We start from the raw sequence: 26,111 nt of genomic DNA on the forward strand, positions 1-26,111 counted from the left end.
CTAGGTAAGCCCAAAGTACTGAAAATGGATCAAGATCCAGGTATGACAAGTAGAGCTTTAGGCTTATGGTTAGAAAAAGAAAATATAAACATTGAAATAACAAGCTCTAAAAATGGAATAGCTGATATTGAACGTTGTCATAGAACAATTAATGAAAAAATGCGTATAATTAGAACGGAAAACAAATTAGAAACTGTTGCTATGGATATGGAAGAAATTATTTATAATTATAATCACAAAACAAGGAAGAACGCTATAGTCGAGTACCTCGACTATCAGATACCCGTTACTCAAAGGGTAATGGAGATATGCAAGCAGCAAAGCGAAATTAAAATGCGCCACCTACCGGCGGTAGACAGATTTAAGCGTTATGGGCGTTAGATCAATCGATAGGTATTGACGACACCAATACATTTCAGTTAAAATTTTTTATCTAGCATGCAAATTGTGGGCGTCACAGGTTTTCGCGGTTTGGGCGTTTAAGTGGGCGTGGCAAACTTTTTTTAAGTCAATCGATAGGTATTGATGAGAACAATACATTTCAGTTAAAATTTTCTGTCTAGCATCAAAACTGTAGGAGTTACAGTTTTAAGCAGTTTGTGGGCGTTAGAGTGGGCGTGGCAGTCTACTGAAACAAACTTGCGCTGCGTAAGAAGCTCAGGAATCTGTACTCCAAATTTTAATAGCCTAGCTCTCATAGTTTCCGAGATCTCAGCGTTCATCCGGACAGACAGACGGACAGACGGACATGACTAGATCGACTCGGCTAGTGATCCTGATCAAGAATATATATACTTTATGGGGTCGGAAACGCTTCCTTCTGCCTGCTACATACTTTCCGACGAATCTAGTACACCCTTTTACTCTACGAGTAACGGGTATAATGAGTTATCAATATACAAAAAGGTAACTACAGTTCATGGGTATACAGAAATGTTAAAATATTATGATAATGAGGAAAAAAAGAAATAGGTTTAATTGAAGAAAATAATATTCTTCCGATAAAAGAATTTATTTAAAAACAAGGAAAATGGAGATATGCAAGCAGCAAAGCGAGATTAAAATGCGCCACCTACCGGCGGTATACAGATTTAAGCGTTATGGGCGTTAGAGTGGGCGTGGCAAATTTTTTTTTGGATCAATCGATAGGTATCGACGAGACCAATACATTTCAGTTAAAATTTTTCATCTAGCATGAAAATTGTGGGCGTCACAGGTTTTCGCGGTTTGTGGGCGTTAAAGTGGGCGTGGCAAACTTTTTTTTGGGTCAATCGATAGGTATTGATGAGAACAATACATTTCAGTTAAAATTTTTATTCTAGCATCAAAACTGTAGGAGCCACAGTTTTGGGCGGTTTGTGGGCGTTAGAGTGGGCGTGGCACTCTGCTGAAACAAACTTGCGCTGCGTAAGAAGCTCAGGAATCTGCACGCCAAATCTCAATAGACTAGCTCCCATAGTTTCCGAGATCTCAGCGTTCATCCGGACGGACAGACAGACGGACAGACGGACATGGCTAGATCGACTCGGCTAGTGATCCTGATCAAGAATATATATACTTTGTGGGGTCGGAAACGCTTCCTTCTGCCTGTTACATACTTTCCGACGAATCTAGTATACCCTTTTACTCTACGAGTAACGGGTATAAACATATTTTGATTATAAAAATAGCGAAAACACAGTTTCATTATTTGTGGAATGAGAAAAGCTTGGGAATTAAAAATCCTGAGAGTGCCGACGAAGTAAATACCTTCAAAAGTCGAATAAATAAAAATCGTTTGAAATGTAAAAATTTCAAACGGATAAATAATGTACTCGTAGGTACTGATTAATTAGAAGAACTAAGGAAAACACAAGAAAGAACGCTATAGTACCTCGACTATCAGATACCCCTTACTCAGCTAAAGGGACCAAAGGGAAATGGAGATATGCAAGCAGCAAAGCGAGATTAAAATGCGTCATTTACCGGCGGTAGGCAGATTTAAGCGTTATGGGCGTTAGAGAGGGCGTGGCAAACTTTTTTATAAGTCAATCGATAGGTATTGATAGGAACAATACATTTCAGCTAAAATTTTAATTCCAGCATCAAAACTGTAGGAGCCACAGTTTTGGGCGGTTTGCGGGTGTTAGAGTGGGCGTGGCACATTGCTGAAACAAACTTGCGATGCGCAGGAATCTCAGGAATCTGCATGCCTAATCCCAGTATTGTAGCTCCTATAGTTTCCCAGATCTCAGCGTTGATTCGGACAGACGGACAGACGGTCGACGGACATGGCTGTATCGACTCGGCTAATGATCCTGATCAAGAATACATTTATTCTTTATGGGGTCGGAGACACTTCCATCTGCCTGTTACATACTTTCCGACGAATCTAGTATACCCTTTTACTCTACGAGTAACGGGTATATTTGGTGCAGTATTATATCATGAAGGTAAACCAAGTACTTTTATTTTAAAAACCTTGACTAAAACGGAACAAGTTTATGCAACTAATAAGTATGGGCTCTTAAAAATCTAAGAAACTACTTATACGGAGTGATTGGAATTGAAGTTCAAACCGATCATCAACCATTATCTTTCGCAATCTCTGATAAAAATCCTAATATCAATCCAAAAGTCATTTATAAGCCAGGTACAACTAATGTAGTTGCAGACGCCCTATCAAGGATTCAGATCAACACCTTAATTGACACTAACGAATCGGTCTCAGATCAAAACACTCAGCATTCAGCAGAGAGTAGTTTTGAGAATGTTATACAAGAAACCCAAAAACCTTAAACCAGTTTAAGCAACAATTGCTATACAATACATGAGTCGATTAATATATTCGAAAATACCTGACATATAATAGAATTTGACACTCCCGAAAATTTGATATCAATCTTTAGGGAATATGTTCCTCCTTATTTAAAGGAAGGTATTCATTGTACTTTAGAGGACTTTTATAGAATTCAATAACTGTTGATGAACGCATTGCAGCCGTTATTTAGTTTTGAATCTTATTCTCTTTGGTATATTAAATACTAACTTTTGCCCTATTTATGTATTTTGGTGCTGCGTCACACTTTAGAGATTTTTTAGGACTTAGTGTTAAGACTACAACGGAAAGCATCGGACACAAAAAAATGTGACAAATTTAATAATTGAAATACAGTCCACTCAAATTGGGAAATAAAACGTTTTTATTCTTCATCATATCTTTGTTCCTTCTAGCCAAATTTAGATACTGATTAACATGGATCAGTTTAAACTTTTGAAGGCAGCTAGAAGCCGTGCGAAGGCAAGCATTACGCGTTTGCTAACGGCGTCTCAAGATCCACGTGCGGGATCAAAATGGGAGCTTGATGAAATACAAGTTTCATTGGAAAGGCTCAACATCATCTGGAAGGAATTCGAGTCCATCAACGACCAAATGGTCCTTTTTGACGAAGAGGAAGGGTACGTCGATCCAGCCATCGACAACGAAAGGTACGAGGACAAGTACTTGCAAGCGAGCACATTATTTCGCAACCTCATACGCACCTGTGAAGAATCTCAAGAGAATGAAAGAGAAGGCAATAACTTCAGACAATCTGGCAACCCTGATGAGGCCGCATCAATGGCATCAGGAGTGGGAAACGAAAACCTAGTTCGTTTTCTGGAACAACAACAACAGCTCAACGAGCGTTTGGCTGAGCAACAAGCAACGCTTTTAAGGGCAAACTCGGCAGCAAATGTAATGCACAATGAACTGCCAAAAATCCATATCAAGCTGTTCACTGGCGACTACAAGGAGTGGCCAGCCTTTAAAAACATCTTCGAGAGTACGATCCATAGCAAGCAGCATTTGACAGCAATACAAAAGTTGCACTACTTGAAAACGTACATCACTGGCGAAGCAGCTGACTTGATTCGACATATGCCAATAACGGATGCAGCTTACGAGGCTGCTTGGACTTGCCTAATTGATCGGTACAATAGACCACGTCACATTGTTAACACTCTGCTAGAGACATTTGTTAACTTACCTTCGACCGCCAGAGCAGACGTAACGGTTCTGCGCAAGGTGACGGACGGAGCCACCGAAATTGTACGCGGCTTGGATGCAGCAGGGCAAACTAATAGGGACTGCTGGATTATACACTTCATTCTGGCCAAGATCGATGCTGAAACCCGTCGCAAATGGATCGAAGGAAGCCGGGAACTGGAATCTCCGTCTGTTGATGATCTACTCAAGTTTTTAGACCGACGTTGCGAGGAATTTGAGCTCAGCAAAAGTGAGTCAGACATAGACTCCAAGGTTGGCCCACAACATGGCAAGGCAAAGCGATCGTCACACGCTTTAGTATCGATGGAAGCAAACACTTGTGTGAAGTGTAACTCCAAGGAGCACAAGATCTACGCCTGCTCAAAGTTTGGTGAATTGTCAATCGAGCAGAGACGCACATTTGTTAAGGCAAAATCACTGTGTTTTAACTGCCTTAAGCCTGGGCATGTGTCGCGAAAGTGTGAATCCAAATTCACATGCAAGTTTTGCCACAACCGTCACCACTCTCTGCTACATGCAGATATTCTTGGTTCGCAAGCCGCTGTCGCTGCGACACACTCACGAGATGATGAAAGGCACATCGCAAGCGCTCCCGAAGATGCTACGGTCACCATCAGCCATATCGCACAGGCACAAGTGGCTCCCACAGCTGAATCCTTCTGCAACGGATCAACAACCGCAACACAGTCACAAGGGCTACGAAAAAGTGCATTGCCAACAGCTCTAGTGTTTGTAAGAAACGCAACAGGATCGCACACTACCTGTCGGGTGCTTTTGGACAGTGGCTTGGAACTGTCGTACATCTCCGAGCGGTGCGTACAGGCGCTCGGACTGGCACGCTCACCGTCACGAATTTTGGTGACCGGAATCTCGTCAATCAAGGCTGAGACAACTAGAGGCTGCAGCACACTGGAATTGCAGTCAAGGATCTCTGATCACACAATGAAGGTACGAGCTCACGTACTCAGCAAAATTACCTCCACGTTGGCAAGACACGATATCGACGCCTCAGCACTCAAGGCATTCGCTGGCTTTGAGCTTGCGGATTCTGACTACCAGTCGTTGGCGCCAGTTGATATACTCCTGGGCAGCGACTACGTTTGGACCGTGTTCACCGGTCAAAAGATGTTCGACAACCAGGGCAACATCATCGCCATTTCGACCATATTTGGATGGGTCATCACATCTATCGTTACTACCGGATGTTCATCTACAACAACAATGCACACGACTATTGACATTGACGAATCGCTACGGCGCTTTTGGGAGCTGGAGGATGTCAACCAGGAGTTCCATGGGAAACCAGAGGACGATGAAGTTGAACAGCACTTTGTGAAGACGCACACTCGGGACTCTAAGGGGCGTTACATCGTCGAACTTCCGTTCAAAACCTCCATGGAACAGTTTTCGGATACTGTACAAGGAGCGCTAACAAGATTCAGGGGTGTAGAGCGCCGCCTAAAGAAAGACCCCAATCTGCATTCACAGTACGTGCAATTTATGCGTGAGTATCTTCAGTTGGGCCACATGCGAGAACTATCGCCAGAAGACATTGACAAAAAGCCGAGCTTTTACTTGCCACATCATCCTGTAATAACCCAAAAATTACGCGTCGTATTTGACGGCTCATTCAAGGACACGAATGGACGGTCCTTAAACGAAGCTCTGCATATTGGACCCAGCATTCTACGAAACCTTTTCTCGATTTGCATGCGTTTCAGAATGTTCAAGTTCGTCTTTTCAGCAGATATTGTCAAAATGTATCGACAAATCTGGGTAGCTGCCAACCATTGTGGCTTTCAGCGAATCGTTTGGAGAGAAGATGAAACGACTCCTATTAAACACTATGAACTGTCCACGGTAACATACGGCACATCCTGCGCACCATTTTTGGCAGTGAGGGTCCTGGATCAGTTAGCTCACGACCATCAACACGACTTTCCTACCGCTGCAAAGATTTTGAAGGAGCAGTTTTATGTAGACGACGTACTGACCGGAGCACATACCGAGGACGAGCTCATTCGCAATCAAAATGAGTTGATCCAGTTGATGAAATGTGCAGGCATGGAACTTGGTAAATGGGTTTCCAATTCATCACGTGTCGCCGACAGATCTCTCGCTTCAACCGAAGTACAAGGCAAAGGATCCAATTCTACAGCAAAAGTTCTTGGCATTCATTGGGATCCAGAAGAGGATATGTTATCCTACAAAGTTTGCCTCACAACAAATCCACACAACACCAAACGCCAAGTGCTGTCAGATGTGGCACGCATTTTTGACCCGCTGGGTATTCTGTCGCCAGTGGTAGTGCAGTTCAAAATTCTGTTCCAAGAATTGTGGCTACTCGATCTCGGCTGGGATACGGAGCTTCCTCCAAAAATTGCGGACTGGTGGAATAAATGCCGTAACGACCTACACATCCTTCGCGATCTACGCCTGCCACGGTTTGTCCAAAACAATGAAGATCACATCGAACTGCATGGATTTTCAGATGCATCCATCAAGGCATATTCCGCAGTCATCTATAGCAGAGTGGTGCGATCAGATGGCACCGTATCAGTTTCACTCATTGCAGGAAAAACCAGAGTTGCTCCGCTGAAGCAGCAGTCTCTACCGCGTCTTGAGCTGTGTGGCGCTTTGCTACTGAGTCGACTGTTCTTATCAGTCAAGGCTGCGCTACAACACAAGGACATTGAAGTGCATGCATGGTGCGACTCAACCATAGTCTTGGCCTGGCTTTCACATCCACCATCTAAGCTTAAAACATTTGTAGCCAACAGAACCTCAGAAATACTCGAAGCCTTACCGCGCAACGCATGGCATCATGTAAACACAAAGGAGAATCCGGCGGACTGCGCCACACGAGGAATGCTTGCTTCGGACCTTATCCATTTCGACCTATGGTGGATGGGACCTTCATGGCTGCAAGATCCAGAAATGCTTGCGGTAAAGTTGACCTCTAAAAAGTTCTGTTCTTCCCTTTTAGAAAACCATGGAAAAAAGGAAGTGAAGACCACCGCATTAACCGCACAGGAAACCTCCTCATTGTCACCAATCGAAGCATTGACTCAACGCGTCTCGTCCTGGACAAAGCTGGTACGCGTTGTAGCTTACGCCTTACACTTCATCCAAAAGACCAAGGTCATTAAATCTGCAACGCTGGCAAACGGAAAGATGCTCACCTTTGAGGAGATTCAGGCTGCTCGCATTCTTTGCCTGCAAGAGGCTCAGAAATGTTTCATGGAAGACCGCAAACTACTGACGGAAAACAAGCCACTTCACAGCCGCTCCCAGTTGGTGAAGCTCTCGCCGATTATCTGCAAGGATGGCCTTCTTCGAGTTGGTGGACGACTGGACAACTCACAATTACCAGCTGATGTAAAACACCCTATACTGCTTCCCAAGTCGAACCGCATCACAAGAATGATTTTGGAACACGAGCATACGACAAATCTTCATCCAGGAGTTTCTGCACTTTTTGTTATTGTTCGTCAAAGGTACTGGATCTTTGGTGCGCGCAACCTGATAAGAAATCTGGTTCACAACTGCATCAAATGTTTTCGCCAACGTAAACTCACGGAGCACCAATTCATGGCCGATCTACCAGGCATCCGTATAACAGAAGCTTTACCCTTCCAGCACTCAGGCTGCGATTACGCTGGACCATTTATACTTAAGGAAAGGAGAGGGCGCAATCCCCGAAAAACTAAGGGCTACATATGCCTCTTTGTATGCCTTGTGACATCCGCCATACATTTGGAACTGGCAACCGATCTCAGCACAGACACATTCCTGGCATGTCTTAGGCGATTCATGTCCCTTCGAGGAAAATGCTCACAGATCTTCAGCGACAACGGGACGAATTTTGTTGGTGCCAAACGGGCATTAGATGAGATGCAGCAACTTCTATCTTCGCAGAAGCATCAACGCAATCTAACACAATCGCTGGCCAATGATGGAATCAAATGGAGTTTTATACCTCCCCATTCGCCACATTGGGGAGGGAAGTGGGAGTCATCAGTACGTTCCGTCAAACTACATCTGCGTCGAGTTGTGGGAAAAACTGTTCTAACCTGTGAACAAATGCAAACTCTTATTGCTCAGATCAGTGCAGTGGTGAACTCGCGACCGCTATGCTACACACCTGACACCGACCTCACCTACTTGTCTCCGGCCCACTTTTTAATTGGGCGCCCATTTACAACTGTTCCAGAGGGAGATCTGACTACTTTGCCGATCAATCGTCTGGACTATTGGCAGCACTTGCAATCGATGTATCAAGGGTTTTGGAAACGCTGGCACCAAGAGTATTTAACATCCCTGCAGCAACGCCAAAAGTGGAACAACAAGGAACGCAACATCGCTGTAGACAATGTAGTCCTCGTCAAGGACTCAAATCTCCCTCCAGCAGCTTGGATACTAGCCCGTGTAGTGGAAGCTCATCCTGGACCAGATGGACTTGTACGCGCTGTAAAACTTAAGACGTCTACTGGAGAGATGACCCGACCCATCACCAAGTTAGCTGTACTGCCTAATTCTGAAACATTGTTTCAGGGCGGCCCGGGATGTTGATGAACGCATTGCAGCCGTTATTTAGTTTTGAATCTTATTCTCTTTGGTATATGAAATACTAACTTTTGCCCTTTTTATGTATTTTGGTGCTGCGTCACACTTTAGAGATTTTTTAGGACTTAGTGTTAAGACTACAACGGAAAGCATCGGACACAAAAAAAATTTGACAAATTTAATAATTGAAATACAGTCCACTCAAATTGGGAAATAAAACGTTTTTATTCTTCATCAATAACCACTTAAAGATAATTTTGTGAATACATTTTTGTATACAGGAACATTTGTCCAAGATGTGTAAAATTATAAAGACAATAACTAATTATTTAATAATAATTATATTAATTTAATAATTAATTAATTTAATAATTCTGAATTAAAAGGAAATATATCAAAAATTTTAAAATTTGCAATTAAAACAAATATAACAGACACCCAAATAAAATTGGAGAAGCCCCAATCTCGAGTAAAGAAGGCGAAAATTTACACATCGTCATATATTACGTGCAAAGTCTTACTTTCATAACTTGTATTGACGCTTACTCAAAATTATTCACAAAGATAAGAAAAAATTCTAAATATTTATAAGTTACTTTTTTTTTGCTCATATTAAACCCTATTTTATTAACAAAATCAGAAATAATTGACTATACAAGTCACGAGTATCTTTTATTCAAGGACAATAAAGACCTATTGACGTACGATTTATACACAGAATTATTCCACGTAACTAACTTAAGTTTTTATAAAGAAACAAGGAAGAACGCTATAGTCGAGTACCTCGACTATCAGATACCCGTTACTCAGCTAAATAGAGATATGCAAGTAGCAAAGCGAGATTAAAATGCGCCACCTACCGGCGGTAGACAAATTTAAGCGTTATGGGCGCTAGAGTGGGCGTGGCAAATTATTATATTGTAGATCAATCGAAAGGTATTGACGAGACCAATACATTTCAGTTAAAATTTTGTATCTAGCATGAAAATTGTGGGCGCCACAGGCTTGGGCGGTTTGTGGGCGTTAGAGTGGGCGTGGCATATTCGTGTAACAAACTTGCGCGTCATTTACCGGCGGTAGGCAGATTTAAGCGTTATGGGCGTTAGAGAGGGCGTGGCAAACTTTTTTATAAGTCAATCGATAGGTATTGATAGGAACAATACATTTCAGCTAAAATTTTAATTCCAGCATCAAAACTGTAGGAGCCACAGTTTTGGGCGGTTTGCGGGTGTTAGAGTGGGCGTGGCACATTGCTGAAACAAACTTGCGATGCGCAGGAATCTCAGGAATCTGCATGCCTAATCCCAGTATTGTAGCTCCTATAGTTTCCCAGATCTCAGCGTTGATTCGGACAGACGGACAGACGGTCGACGGACATGGCTGTATCGACTCGGCTAATGATCCTGATCAAGAATACATTTATTCTTTATGGGGTCGGAAACACTTCCTTCTGCCTGTTACATACTTTCCGACGAATCTAGTATACCCTTTTACTCTACGAGTAACGGGTATATTTGGTGCAGTATTATATCATGAAGGTAAACCAAGTACTTTTATTTTAAAAACCTTGACTAAAACGGAACAAGTTTATGCAACTAATAAGTATGGGCTCTTAAAAATCTAAGAAACTACTTATACGGAGTGATTGGAATTGAAATTCAAACCGATCATCAACCATTATCTTTCGCAATCTCTGATAAAAATCCTAATATCAATCCAAAAGTCATTTATAAGCCAGGTACAACTAATGTAGTTGCAGACGCCCTATCAAGGATTCAGATCAACACCTTAATTGACACTAACGAATCGGTCTCAGATCAAAACACTCAGCATTCAGCAGAGAGTAGTTTTGAGAATGTTATACAAGAAACCCAAAAACCTTAAACCAGTTTAAGCAACAATTGCTATACAATACATGAGTCGATTAATATATTCGAAAATACCTGACATATAATAGAATTTGACACTCCCGAAAATTTGATATCAATCTTAAGGGAATATGTTCCTCCTTATTTAAAGGAAGGTATTCATTGTACTTTAGAGGACTTTTATAGAATTCAATAACCACTTAAAGATAATTTTGTGAATACATTTTTGTATACAGGAACATTTGTCCAAGATGTGTAAAATTATAAAGACAATAACTAATTATTTAATAATAATTATATTAATTTAATAATTAATTAATTTAATAATTCTGAATTAAAAGGAAATATATCAAAAATTTTAAAATTTGCAATTAAAACAAATATAACAGACACCCAATTAAAATTGGAGAAGCCCCAATCTCGAGTAAAGAAGGCGAAAATTTACACATCGTCATATATTACGTGCAAAGTCTTACTTTCATAACTTGTATTGACGCTTACTCAAAATTATTCACAAAGATAAGAAAAAATTCTAAATATTTATAAGTTACTTTTTTTTTGCTCATATTAAACCCTATTTTATTAACAAAATCAGAAATAATTGACTATACAAGTCACGAGTATGTTTTATTCAAGGACAATAAAGACCTATTGACGTACGATTTATACACAGAATTATTCCACGTAACTAACTTAAGTTTTTATAAAGAAACAAGGAAGAACGCTATAGTCGAGTACCTCGACTATCAGATACCCGTTACTCAGCTAAATAGAGATATGCAAGTAGCAAAGCGAGATTAAAATGCGCCACCTACCGACGGTATACAGATTTAAGCGTTATGGGCGTTAGAGTGGGCGTTTCCGAGATCTCAGCGTTCATCCGGACGGACAGACAGACGGACAGACGGACATGGCTAGATCGACTCGGCTAGTGATCCTGATCAAGAATATATATACTTTGTGGGGTCGGAAACGCTTCCTTCTGCCTGTTACATACTTTCCGACGAATCTAGTATACCCTTTTACTCTACGAGTAACGGGTATAAAAATATTTTGATTATAAAAATAGCGAAAACACAGTTTCATTATTTGTGGAATGAGAAAAGCTTGGGAATTAAAAATCCTGAGAGTGCCGACGAAGTAAATACCGTCAAAAGTCGAATAAATAAAAATCGTTTGAAATGTAAAAATTTCAAACGGATAAATAATGTACTCGTAGGTACTGATTAATTAGAAGAACTAAGGAAAACACAAGAAAGAACGCTATAGTACCTCGACTATCAGATACCCCTTACTCAGCTAAAGGGACCAAAGGGAAATGGAGATATGCAAGCAGCAAAGCGAGATTAAAATGCGTCATTTACCGGCGGTAGGCAGATTTAAGCGTTATGGGCGTTAGAGTGGGCGTGGCAAATTTTTTTTTGGACCAATCGATAGGTATTGACGAGACCAATACATTTCAGTTAAAATTTTTTATCTAGCATAAAAATTGTGGGCGTCACAGGTTTTCGCGGTTTGTGGGCGTTAGAGTGGGCGTGGCATATTCGCGTGACAAACTTGCGCTGCGTATAAGGCTACGGAATCTAAATCTGAAATCCCAATTCTCTATCTTTGATAGTTTCCGAGATATCCACGTTCATATTTACGATTTTTTGAAGTTTGTGGGCGGTGTATGGGCGTTAGGGTGGGCGTGGCAAACTTTTTTTGGGTCAATCGATAGGTTTTGATGAGAACATTACATTTCAGTTAAAATTTTTTTTCTAGCATCAAAACTGTAGGAGCCACAGTTTTGGGCGGTTTGTGGGCGTTAGAGTAGGCGTGGCACTCTACTGAAACAAACTTGCGCTGCGTAAGAAGCTCAGGAATCTTCACGCCAAATCCCAATAGCCTAGCTCCCATAGTTTCCGAGATCTCAGCGTTCATCCGGACAGACAGACGGACAGACGGACAGACGGTCATGGCTAGATCGACTTGGCTAGTGATCCTGATCAAGAATATATATACTTTATGGGGTCGGAAACGCTTCCTTCTTCCTTCTTTTACTCAACGAGTAACGGGTATAACTATTCATAGTGCTTATACGGAACAGCGACCAGGCGCACAGTGGCAGCACAATACAGTGCCGACGCTGCAAGTATGGGACAGCCGCTCACGACGGTCAGTGGGTCAGCAGTCACAAGCAGCATACCGCTGACATTGCAGCGTAGACGATAAAATGTAGGTGAACCCAATATGAGGCGTAACATGTCAGTTAATATAGGCACCCAAGTTCCGGGTCATGATAGTATTTAAGCTCTGATCAACAGTTCAATAAAGTCAGTTACAAATCCAAACACTCACAAGTCTTCTTACTCTATAACGTAAAGACTCTTGTCAACTCACCCTAACACAGCTCATCGATCGCCTGTGGTCCGGCACCATACACCCTTAGCTATCTGTGTCGCGACGCGAATCGTCCTGTGTTCTCTAGTGTCCCCGTGCTAGCGACAGGTGTGCCATTATCCTCCTGATCCCGCGACGTGACCTCAACACACTGTTGACCCCGGTTACACGAGTATCCGGCACCCCTACACACACAGTCCATATCGCCTGTGGTCCGGCACCGTGACACCCATAGTCACCCGTGTCGCGACGCGATCCGACTGCAACAAACAGCGTCCCCGTGCCCGCGACGAGCGTCTATACCCCTCCTCGTCCCGCGGAGAGACCCGACCTTGTCCATCTGACTTGGGCAAGAACATTGGTGACCCCGACGTGATCCTTTACCAACAAAGGATCACACTTCAGCAACCGCCTTCCACATAGGCAACACACACGCCGGTTTGCACAGGTAAGACTTTCTTACACAAACTCCTGTCAAGCCTAGCTTAAGAACCGCAGTCAGCAAAAACTTACTGAATACATGCACTATGTCGACCTCATTCATTGAGCAGACAAACCAAACCAGAATCGATTTACACAATCGATTGTTAGACGACCAAAACGAGCTGCAAGGAAAAATACAACAGCTTACAAAGAATTACGGCAAGGATTCTGCCGACAGACGCCTCCGAGAAGGCTATTATGCCGGTAGATTAGAACAACTAAAGGAGCTCTGGCAACAATTTTGTGATCTGGATGAAGAGGTCCAGCAAGCGGCACTACCCACGGGAAGTGAATACTCCTCACGACTAACAGCGCTTAAGGAGCTGGTTGAAAAATATCAAAGGGTCTTCCTGGACAACATACCGACTGGAAGCGATCCACCAAAGGCCCCCAGACGAACCTCAGCGAACATCAAGATCACAACAGGAGAGCAAGTAAAGGGAAGCTCCACAATTGACACGGTAATTCGACAGTTGCAGAGAAGATGCAACGAATTGGAATCATCACTAACATTAGCCTCAAACGCTCCAACCGTCACTCCAGCCCTACAAAGGCACCTGGATCTCCATTGGGCATTACTGAGGCAAGCCACCGATGAATTGGATAGCACACCTGGCGCCGCAGCTCGGGCAGAAGCAGAGCTAGCCCAATTCCACACGTTATATGAAGAATACGAAATGCACCTGCTTCGAGAAAACGATGCGCCAATGAGCCTAAACTTGGCATTGCCGCCAATTAGCATTCCAGAATTCAATGGCGAGTATCTAGACTGGCCACGGTTTTTTTTTTTTTGATTGGACGTTGATGCACTATGGTCAGTACAAACAAGTGGCCCTACGACACCAAGCAAAGCTTGTTACGCGCGGAGCCCATCACCGTTTTGGGCGAGTAAACAAAATCGCGGACAAAGAAAAAGACAATGTAACAATAGACAATTAAAACAAGGGAGAACGCTATAGTCGAGTACCTCGACTATCAGATACCCGTTACTCAGCTAAATGGAGATATGCAAGCAGCAAAGCGAGATTAAAATGCGCCACCTACCGGCGGTATACAGATTTAAGCGTTATGGGCGTTAGACTGGGCGTGGCAAATTTTTTTTTGGATCAATCGATAGGTATTAACGAGACCAATACATTTCAGTTAAAAATTTTTATCTAGCATGAAAATTGTGGGCGTCACAGGGTTTTGCGGTTTGTGGGCGTTAAAGTGGGCGTGGCAAACTTTTTTTTGGGTCAATCGATAGGTATTGATGAGAACATTACATTTCAGTTAAAATTTTCTACTCTACTGAAACAAACTTGCGCTGCGTAGGAAGCTCAGGAATCTGCACGCCAAATCTCAATAAGGCAAATATTAAGAAGTAATAAGGCAAATATTAAGAAGTTTTTTTGCACAGACTCAATCCGGTCTATATGTACCCCATATTGGGGACTCCAAACAGGAGCGCAGTACTCAAGAATTGGTCGGACTAATGAAATAAACAAGGTCTTTGTGACATAGGGATCATCGAATTCCTTCGACCACCTTTTGATAAATGCAAGCACGCCCCTGGCTTTATTTACCATAGTAGTAATGTGATCGGAAAATTTAAGTCTAGGATCCATGTAGACTCCAAGGTCGTCAGCATGCGTTATCCTATCTAACGCACAACCACTCAAAGTATACGTTGAGTAGTGGGGGCTGACACGAAAAAAGGTCATTAGTTTACACTTAGAACCATTTAAATTCAATTCATTATCCATGCACCATGTTTGAAATGCATTTAGATCCGATTGTAAAGCTAAACTTTGTGCGGGGTCATTATTTTGCAGGCACAACTTAACGTCATCTGCGTACATAAGACCCGTGACTTCGTTAAGACTAATGGAAGGTCATTTATAAATAATGTAAACAGGAGCGGACCGAGATGACTTCCTTGTGGTACACCGGAAGTAACTCGGATTAGGGATGACAAAGAGTTTTTAAAAATGACCCTTTGAGTCCTATCATTCAAATAACTTAAAATCCACCTAAGAAGATCACCTGAAAACCCTAAAAGGTCCAATTTCCGGACTAAAATCGGGTGACTTACAGAATCAAACGCCTTACTAAAATCAGTGTAGACCACATCAGTCTGACGATTCTTTCTAAAACCTCCTATAACAAATGAAGTAAACTCCAAAAGGTTGGTTGTCGTTGACCTACGTTTATCCGTGTTGACAAGAGGAAATAAGGGACCTACAACTGTGTTGTAAATGAGGCGTAATAATGTTCTCAAAGAGCTTCGGTATAGCTGATAGCTTTGAAATACCTCTGTAATTACATGCGTTCAATTTACTCCCTTTTTTTTTGAAGCGGGATAACAAACGATTCCTTCCATCTGTGTGGGAAATCGGATGTTTCTAAAGACAAAGTAAACAGTTTGTGCAATGGTCTACACAAAGTCTCAGCGCAATACCTAAGCACACATCCAGGGACTCCGTCAGGACCCGGAGAGTAGACTGGTTTGACCCTTTGCAACTCTAAAAGAAGTGAGCTTTTACTTATAACAGGACAACAAATAAAGTTTGATTTAGGAATGACATATGGGTAAGACTGATCTGGAGGACTTGATGTTGAATAGGTGGTTTGAAAAAACTGTGCAAAAAGATCGGCTATGGCTTGATCAGTGCTAGCAGCCGAATTTTCAAATTTAAGTGATGATGGGTAACTAGAAGATTTACGCTTTGTGTTAACAAAATTATAAAATTGTTTTGGATCCAGTGTAAACTGGGTCTTGCAACGAGCTTAATAGTTTTTATAACACTGGGCGTTAAGCACGGTGAAATCAGAACGAGCACTTAAGTATCGGGAAAAGGCAGCTTGTGAAACTGAAGCTCTAAACTTTTTGTAGAGTCTAGACTTTACATTTTTAAGTCGTGCCAGCTCTTTGTTAAACCACGGAGGTTGGTTTGAAATTTTAGGATAATACGTAGGAACGCATGTATCAAAAACTTCGTTTAATATGTTATAAAATATAATAACCGCTTCATTTACATTAGTACTTAAGTACAGATTGGACCAATCCGAGCAAGCTATAAGGCTATTAATGAGTGCAAAGTTCGCTTTACGAAAGCAGGGGATGCGTTTAGCTATTTTTTCAGATACTTCATACACTTTTGTACCCGTGTCAATAGTCAGCTCTAGCGTTGGGTGATAAGGGTCTTCTGGTAAAGTAATTGCAGAGGTTCTAGCTATGCAGACACAATCTGGACTGGAAACAAAGCATAGATCCAGTAATCGTCCTAAGAAATTTAATACATGATTTACTTGAGACAATGAAATATCAAGCAAACCGTCAAGAAAATCATGCTGCGTTGAAGGTAACAATATATTTGAGGTTTCGACGGTGGACCATGTCGCCCTAGGTATATTAAAGTCACCTAAAACTATTAACTGATCCCTATCTGATAGTTTATTTGAAATAAACTGGATAGCGGACAGATGATTCGCATATGTCGGGAATTCCGATGATGGCGGAATATATGAACATGTTATGTATATAGAAATACCCGGAAGGTATAGTTTTATACACAGAAATTCAATGTCATTTATTTCATCGGACGTTATTACTTCAGACGTTAATTCTGAGTCAACTGCAATTAAAACTCCACCTCCACGTCGGGACGGACGATCAAGCCTGTAAGTTGTGTACTTACTTGGAAAAACTTCGGAACTTAGAACTTCCGGTTTTAACCAGGTTTCAGTAAAAACAATAACATGGGAAGACAAGGAAAAACTATCAGTATACAATTTGGTCAACTTACTTTGTAAACCTCTTGTATTCTGATAATAAAGCTGAAGAAAAGAATCTAGTTTTTTGAGATAGATGACGATGTAGATGTGGATGGCTCTTTAAAGGGATTTCCAACTTCCTTTGAACGAATTTTCTTTTTTTTAGCTTCGTACTCTTTAACAAAAATGCCAACAGGCCAAAAATTGGCTGAGCACATAGTTGCAAAATGAGCACAGGGAACACCGATCTTAAGAGATGATACTTCCCTAGCATATGGAAAATTAAATCGTTCAACCTTTAGATCATCAATCTGAACTTTGTTACGGATATAGGCCGTAATGTCCAGCGATGAAAGGTCAGGATTTAGCCTAGAAACAAAAATTTGTTTCCGCTGCGGTACACAGGTGACTGTTTTAGGTACCACGCATGTGACAGGTTTAGGTACTACGGCATTTACGGCTGCACTACCAGTTTCATTCGGTACTCCGGACGTTAAGTCAACATGCGGCGTTGGAATTATTAAAGTACTGTTTATAGCAGATTTTTCGGGCGTCTCATGCGGCAAAATCTCGCGTCCTTTGCATTCGGAAACCGAATCTTTTTTAGCTTTCGACCTCAGTACCATTTGTGCGGCGGCTGAGATCGACTGCTGTGTTGCAGACCCCGGATCGCCAGAGAGAGTTACACTAGCGGCTACCGTGGGTTGTCTATCGACCGCGATCTTTTTACGCTTAGGAGAATCGGGCTCAGATAGCATACGGCTAGTGAGCTGCGACTCAAGCGCCACAAGCAGATCCGTATATTTACGGCTGTTCCGGATTAATTCCGTAACAGTGCTTTTTGTAAGCCGCCTTATAGAGAGTGCCTGGGTTTCATAAGCAATGCATTCATCACAATAGTAGCGCAAGCCACTTCTCATGTCGATTGCATCGCGTACCAGGCCCGAATAGCCAAGGCATTTTGCATGAAAAATATTCTCACACGAATGGCACGGAATGCTCTGTTGTCCAGCCGAAATTAACGACTTGCATTTCTTTAAATTGCAGACAGCCATTATCGCGATATTCCGAACCACAGTGCCAAGAGAATAAAGCTACGCAAGTAAAAGAGAGAGTTAGAGAGCGGGAGAGAATGAGCGGAAGTAAGTAAGCTGGGGGAGCGTAAGTTTTAGATGTTCCAAAAACAAAGTTATAAGCGGGAGTGCGGGAGAGCGGGTAACTACCGTTTAGACACTTACCGCTCCAGACAGCGTTTGGAAGAAAAGAAGAAGGCAATTAGAAAAAAACTATAACAACAAACACTGCACAGAGATTAGACGTGCAAACTAATTTTGTTAATTTAAACACAAAACAATCACTATGCACTCGCGAAGCGAACGGATGTTGTTAGGGACATAAAAAGTTATATAGACGTATGAAAATATGAATTAAGCCCCGATGGTTTATGGACAAAAAGAACAAAAATTCGGAGCGCAAGACAAAAACACGACCGTTCACTGAAAGTTCTCTAATTGTGGTGTGGGTTCCATGACCTTTTTGTAGAGTTAGTACACAATAAACCATATTCGGCCAGCCAAAAACTACATATTCTACAAAGCTCTCTTCGTGGTGAAGCAAGGAACGTCTTGACAAACACAGCCTTCTCACAGGGTGGCTATGACGACACCTGGTTGCGCTTAAAGGCCAGGTACCAGAACGGAAAGATACTAGTATTCGCCGCCATAGCAAAAAACGTTGATTATAAACCTATAGATGGCTCTTCACGTCAGCTCAGGGCCTTACATGACACGATCAAGAATTCAATGAGTACTCTAAAAAACCTGGAAATCTGCACAAAGAGCTGGGATCCAATTATAGGGTTCTTAGTGCGGCGGAAACTAGATCAGTATACGTTAGCCGCTCTCGAAGACTCAGCCAACTCACCAACAGAAGTCCCGTTGCTGGAAAGTGTTTTAGCCTTTTTAGAACGGCGATCCGGCATGTTGGAAACACTGGACGCTCAACCCAAAACATTGGTATCACGAGATAACACTTGTAAAATTTGCAACATAGCCACACACCGGCCCTTATCCTGCAACATGTTTCGAAGAATGAGTCCGGAAGAACGTCGGCAGGCAATGACGAAGATTGCAGGCTGTGCCAATTGTCTGTCAAACTACCATAAGACAAACAGCTGCCCGTCGCCAATGACCTGTCGCTTTTGCCGTCAACGGCATCATTCCATGTTGCACAAACATCCAGAATCCACGGCGCCGGTTGTTGCCATTGCTACCATAGATCAACCATTGCAAGCGATGGATACTTCAGATCCAAATCTGCAGACCCCAATGATCAACAAGGTGTCTGCGTTGACCCTCAGCCAACCGCCAAACCCGTACGTATTACTCCCCACAGCCATTGTGGCAATACAAGGACAAACCGCAAGGCGAGAAAATTGTCGCGCAGTCATCGACCTTGGCTCTCAGCTTAATCTCATGTCCAGAAGGATGGTGGACCAACTTGCTATCCCCACCTTCAGCACATCACAAGGTATCTCAGGAATTGGAGAAACGGCGCAAGGATCTTCGTCATGGGCACGCGTGCGGCTGTCATCATTAAGGTCGAACTTTCAGAAGGAGATTGTTGTGTTTATCCTACCACGACTGACGAAGAACCAACCGTCTGAATCCATAGACGAAGGACTTAGTATTCCGAGCACGGTAGTGTTAGCGGACCCCGAATTCGGCCAACCCGGAAGCATAGATTTGCTACTGGGAGCCGAGGTGTATTCTCGATTGATAAGACCCGGACTTATCGGTTTGGGGGATGATAAGCCAACTCTACAAGAAACCACTCTTGGGTGGATTGTGTTCGGCGCAGTGAGGCGACGAGTGCCAGCAGCCATGGCAGGAAATGTCATGACAATAACACGGGAGGATCCATTACCAGCTCTGGAAAAATGTTGGAAGCTAGATACGTTTAACACGGAGGTACCAGCAATGACAGCCCAAGAGAGGCTTTGTGAAGAACATTTTCAAATCTGCCCGGATCAACGACTAATGGTAAGATTGCCGTTCGAAGAAAATCCAAGGGAGCTAGGAAAAACATTAGCGTTGGCTCAACGGAGATTTTCCAGCCTAGAACGTCGGTTAGAACGGGATCCAGCAATGCTAGAAGGATACGTGAGTTTTATGGATGAGTATGAACGTTTAAACCACATGACGGAGGTACAGCTTTCCAGTATACCAAGGAATCATTATTTTGTTCCCCACCATTGTGTCCTAAAGCCAGACACCTCCACCACAAAATTAAGAGTGGTCTTTGACGCTTCGGCTCCTAGCTCAACAGGAAAGAGCCTTAACAACATCCTAAGGGTCGGGCCAACAGTTCAGAGTGATTTACTATCAATTTTATTACGGCTCCGGACTCACCGATTTGTGTTCACAGCAGACGTAGAGAAAATGTATCGACAAATCTGGGTTCATCCTCAAGACAAGGGCTATCAACTCATAGTACATATGGCGACGAAACCCACTAGAGAAAATGCGTTACTTCCATTTGAATACGGTGACCTACGGCACTGCATGTGCACCTTACTTAGCAACAAAATGTTTACAACATCTGGCACAGAGAGCGCCGACAAGCCAGCAGCTAGGCGCGGACGCCATTCAGCAAAACTTATATGTCGACGATTGCTTATCAGGAGCCGACACGCTGGAGGAAGCAATACGGCAACGAGATCAGATTTGTGCAATTCTAGGGTCGGCAAAACTAAGATTGAGGAAGTGGTGCGCAAATCACCCAGAGTTACTTAAGGATATTTCAAGGGACGACCAGGCGTTGGACCTCGATTTCAGCAAACTCTCGGATGCAACGATAAAAACACTAGGGATAGTGTGGAATCCTAAGGAAGATAAACTCCAAGGACGCGCGACGCCATACGAACAAGGGACGGTCACAAAACGAGTTGTGTGCTCTGAATTAGCCAAAATATTTGATCCACTAGGGCTACTATGCCCCATAACGACAGCAGCAAAAATATTTATGCAGAAACTATGGCAAAAATCGTTAGACTGGGATACTGAATTAGACAAGGAAGATACAACCCATTGGCAGGCATTTCGAAATGATAGTCAGGTATTGGCTACCATTGAGGTCGCCAGGCATCCGCTTCCAGAGGTACACCCAGCAGCCATCCAACTGCATACATTTTCTGATGCGTCAGAAGTCACTTATGGGACGGCTGCTTATCTTCGTACGATAACATCCGCCGGTCCAATAGTAAGTAAGCTGCTATGCGCGAAATCACGAGTGGCGCCCCTAGCAAAACAAACATTGCCTAGACTAGAATTATGTGCAGCGGTCCTAGGAGCTGAGCTAGCAGAAAGAATCAAAAGGGATCTACGGATAAAGATCGATGAAGTCCAATATTGGACGGATTCTACAATAGTGTTAGCATGGATAAACGCAACAGCATCATCATTTCATACGTTCGTAGCAAACCGAATTGCTCGGATTCATGAACTATCAAATCCGGAGCAATGGGTGCATGTAGCATCAGAAGACAATCCAGCAGACCTTGCGTCGAGAGGATGTTCAGCAACACAGCTTAAACATAAGGAGTTGTGGTTTAATCCGTCATTTCTAACAACTAACCAAGAAACCTGGAAACAACAGACTAAGCAGATGCTGAACGCGAAGGACCCAGAACAACGTGCTATAACCAATCACGTCCTGAGTCTAATCAAAATCAATGATTGGACCACGGAAATCAGTCACCACGGGTCATTTGACACGCTGGTAGGAATAACAGCCTGGATGTTGCGGTTTGGAAACAATTGTCGACCAGGCAATCAGAGAGAAACAGGACAAATAACTCCGGAACAACGAGCAAGGGCATTACAACGAATAATACGACAGATACAAGGAATAGCATTCCAGCCTACCATAACGCAGTTGCAGAAGAACGGTTGTGTGGCAGTATCAGATCCTTATCGGTCATTAGACCCGTTTCTGGACAATATCAAGGTACTGCGGGTAGGAGGACGACTCCAGAATTCAAGTCTAGCATTCGATGAAAAACATCCTATGTTGCTGCCAGCAGGTCACGAAATAACACGGCTCATATTTGAGAACAAGCATCGGCAGCTTAAGCATTGTGGCCCGCAGGCACTGTTGGCAAACACGCGACAACAATTTTGGACGATCAAGGGAAAACAACTTGCATTGACGACAGTACGACGCTGCATCACATGCTACCGAGCTCGACCAAGGTTGTTAAATCAGATCATGAGTCCGCTACCAACCGATCGGGTACAAATTGCAAGACCGTTTAATATTAGTGGGGTGGATTACTGCGGACCATTTTTTGTGCACTACAAAATCCGAGGAAAGAAACCCCATAAGGTCTATTTAGCCATTTTTTGTTGTTTCACCACCAAAGCAGTACATTTAGAAGTGGTGTCAGATCTAACCACTCAAGCATTCTTGGCAGCACTTAAAAGATTTAATGGAAGGAGAGGAGTCGGGAAGAGCATCTATTGTGACAACGCCACGAATTTTGTCGGGGCGAAGAACGAGTTACGAGAGTTAAAAACCACGATATACTCGGATGAAGCTCGAGAGACAATTACTAAAACATGCTCGCAGCTAGGAACAGAATTCCATTTTATTCCACCACGGGCACCTAATATCGGAGGACTGTGGGAGGCGGCAGTGAAATCAGCAAAGCATTTGTTGATCCGCACGGTGTCAACGGCAGATTTAACATATGAAGAATTAGAAACAGTGATTATCGACATAGAGGCAATACTAAACTCACGGCCTCTTACTCCCATTTCTTCCAGCCCACGCGACCTGTCTGCATTGACTCCAGGGCACTTCTTGATCGGAGGACCAATAACCGCATCTCCCGACATTCATAACAAGGAGGTACGATCGGGTCTAGTAACAAGATGGAAACAAATAGACAAGGTCAGACAGGACTTCTGGAAAAGATGGAGCCACGAGTTCCTGCAGGAACTACAAATCCGATCAAAATGGACAAAAAAGCACAAGACGGTTGCCGTAGGAGACCTAGTGGTAATAAAGGAAGACAACATGCCACCATTACAGTGGCCACTTGGGAGAATAGTGACGGTACACGCAGGAAAGGACGGTGCATCCGAGTCGTCAGCATCCGGACATCAGCAGGAGAATGCACGAGAGCGATTCATCGGCTGGCTGTGCTACCACTAGACAATCAAAGGGCACCCGAAGAAGTGACAAAGGGTGTCAGAAGATCCCCAAGGTTATGTTCCAATTCATAGTGCTGCTGGCCATTGCCAACGCCACTCAAGCCGTCCCAATCATGGCTGAACTTCCCGTAACGGTAGGTCCTAACAATACGGGAACATATGTAGAATTAAGGAATAGAATAGCTCTGATGTCCGCAGAATGGACGATCATATCATATTTATACCCGTTACTCGTAGAGTAAAAGGGTATACTAGATTCGTCGGAAAGTATGTAACAGGCAGAAGGAAGCGTTTCCGACCCCACAAAGTATATATATTCTTGATCAGGATCACTAGCCGAGTCGATCTAGCCATGTCCGTCTGTCCGTCTGTCCGTCTGTCCGTCTGTCCGTCTGTCTGTCCGTCCGGATGAACGCTGAGATCTCGGAAACTATGGGAGCTAGGCTATTGAGATTTGGCGTGCAGATTCCTGAGCTTTTTACGCAGCGCAAGTTTGTTTCAGCAATGTGCCACGCCCACTCCAACGCCCACAAACCGCCCAAAACTGTGGCTCCTACAGTTTTGATGCTAGAATAAAAATTTTAACTGAAATGTATTGTTCTCATCAATACCTATCGATCGACTCAAAAAAAAGTTTGCCACGCCCACTTTAACGCCCACAAACCGCAAAAACCTGTGACGCCCACAATTCTTAAGCTAGATAAAAAGTTTTAACTGAAATGTATTGGTCTCGGCAATACCTATCGATTGATCCAAAAAAAAAAAATTTGCCACGCCCACTCTAACGCCCATAACGCTTAAATCTGTATACCGCCGGTAGGTGGCGCATTTTAATCTCGCTTTGCTGCTAGCATATCTCCATTTAGCTGAGTAACGGGTATCTGATAGTCGAGGTACTCGACTATAGCGTTCTTCCTTGTTTTTATTTCTAGACTTTCTATTTTACAGAAAAGAATTTCTAGATATAAGAAAATTTGTTCTTGTTCTTAGGTCTATTCTTGTTTGATCTACGGCTGTTAGCGCAGGAGATCACTACGTTTAAAAAAAGTATTGAAGATTTATCAACCTGGTGCCTACGAGGCGGGTCATGTCCAACGATAATACAGGTGCTCGAACAAGAGGCCAGCGAGCTATACGATGGTCAACAGCTGTTCAATCATCAGCGACAACGGAGAGGAGCCCTGAATCTGGTAGGAAATCTCGCCAACGCGCTATTTGGAGTTTTAGACTCTCAGTATGCGCAGAATATGGAAGAGGTCATCCGAAAAATCCAAGCTAAGGAATTGCACAACACGCATTTACTCAGGAATCAGATGTCTATCTTAGACAGCACCATAAACGTGATGAGAACGAGTAATGATGAAATGGAACGCAGGATAAGACACATGGAAACACACGTCTCAGACCTCGAAAATACCATACGAACTGGGAACATAGCGCAGGTGTCATCAGAACTAACACTAACCCAGACGGCAGTCATCAACATCGTAGCCGGGTTAAAAAGGGGCATAGTAAGCCCAGCATTAATCTCCGTAAGTCAGCTGCAAAGGGAGCTTATAAACATACAGGCCCATCTCCCGAAAGGGAGGCGACTACCTGTTACACATGAGACTATGCATGATATCTATCAAGTGATGGTATCAGAAGTCCAGGAATTGGACAACACCCTCATATTTCATACTAAAATACCATTAGTGGACGAAGAGGAGTACGACGTGTATCAATTAACGCCAATTCCAGTAGCCACCCAAGATCACATAATCGCAACGGAGACAGAGACCAAATATCTAGCGATTAGTGATCATCGAGATCGACACTTCGCACTTACTGTGGAAGAGCTGAACCAATGCACGAAGATGTCAAAGGGACCAATGCTGTGCAATATAAAACAAACGACGTTGGGTCCCGCGCACGAACAGTTCCAATGCGCCCTAGCAGCCGTTCAATCTGAACAAAAATCCAGCTGCAAACCCGAAAGGATTAACACGACAAGCATATGGTACCCTCTTGATGCTCCAAATGCTTGGATTTTTGCTACAACACAAGAAGTAACATTAACCTATGTGTGCGGGGAGGAACGAGGAAAATTACAAGTGCATAATAATGGAATCGTGACAATGAATGCGGACTGCATTGCAAGAAGTCCAGTGGTTAAACTACAGGGACGACCAGCGTTAAGATCGACAATAGAGAAAAAACCAGCTACAATTAGTACTCATTCGTTCAAGAGTCCAATACAGGAGAGGCAGCAATACACGACCATACGTAGCAATACAACAAGCAGTCTAAAGCATCTGCAGGGAGAAGTCCATCAACTTCAGGAGCAGCTAGACAGAGGGGAGTCGGAGGCAACCACGAATACGCAGGTGAACTACGTTAACCCAATCTCCATTGCGGCAGGGCTCGTAATATTACTGTTGCTAGCAGCAATTTGTCTTCTCATCAGAAAAGGTAAACATACAAGAATATGTCAACAAGAGAACGGCTCGGAACAAAGCGTCACTTCCCCAATACCTATGAGTCGGGTGAAAACGCTGACGACCACAGAATGAAAAAGAAAAAAAAGAGAGACAGAAGTTCATAACGATAAGAATATATTTAGTTATCAAGTAAATCAAAAAAAAAAGGGGGGGGAGGTCACTACTCATGACCCGAATCACTAGCGGAGTCGTAATACATCTCGAACGGATCGGCGTCCGGCACTGGAGGACCACGCAAAGTGACGGCAAGCACAGCCAATCGAACAACAGCAAAACGATTGTAGGAAGAAGGATGAAGGAGCCGTCGTGGACCGTCACACTCCGATTGGGAGGA

General features: G+C 43.1%; 2 protein-coding genes across 2 annotated transcripts; both read left to right on the top strand.

The window, feature by feature from the left end:
• The first annotated feature begins 3,235 nt into the window (after positions 1–3,235).
• On the top strand, positions 3,236–13,266 carry LOC118877264 (uncharacterized). The gene is made up of 2 exons (XM_070995440.1): positions 3,236–8,544; positions 13,041–13,266. Exons 1-2 carry the CDS (start codon positions 3,236–3,238, stop codon positions 13,264–13,266), a joined length of 5,535 nt encoding a protein of 1,844 aa, XP_070851541.1.
• An 11,644-nt stretch (positions 13,267–24,910) lies between these two features.
• On the top strand, positions 24,911–25,849 carry LOC139352807 (uncharacterized). The gene has a single exon (XM_070995441.1). It carries the CDS (start codon positions 24,911–24,913, stop codon positions 25,847–25,849), a length of 939 nt encoding a protein of 312 aa, XP_070851542.1.
• The last annotated feature ends 262 nt before the right edge of the window (positions 25,850–26,111 follow it).

The sequence above is a fragment of the Drosophila suzukii genome, chromosome 3, assembly GCF_043229965.1.
Source record: "Drosophila suzukii chromosome 3, CBGP_Dsuzu_IsoJpt1.0, whole genome shotgun sequence".
Classification (NCBI taxonomy): domain Eukaryota; kingdom Metazoa; phylum Arthropoda; class Insecta; order Diptera; family Drosophilidae; genus Drosophila; species Drosophila suzukii.

What these genes read in the sequence shown, in the direction of transcription:
- LOC118877264 (XM_070995440.1), top strand. Translation starts at nt 3,236, where the DNA reads ATGGATCAGTTTAAACTTTTGAAGGCAGCTAGAAGCCGTGCGAAGGCA. An exon ending in ATGACCCGACCCATCACCAA is followed by an intron (nt 8,545 to 13,040) that starts GTTAGCTGTACT and finishes CTACACACACAG; the next exon opens with TCCATATCGCCTGTGGTCCG.
- LOC139352807 (XM_070995441.1), top strand. Translation starts at nt 24,911, where the DNA reads ATGCATGATATCTATCAAGTGATGGTATCAGAAGTCCAGGAATTGGAC.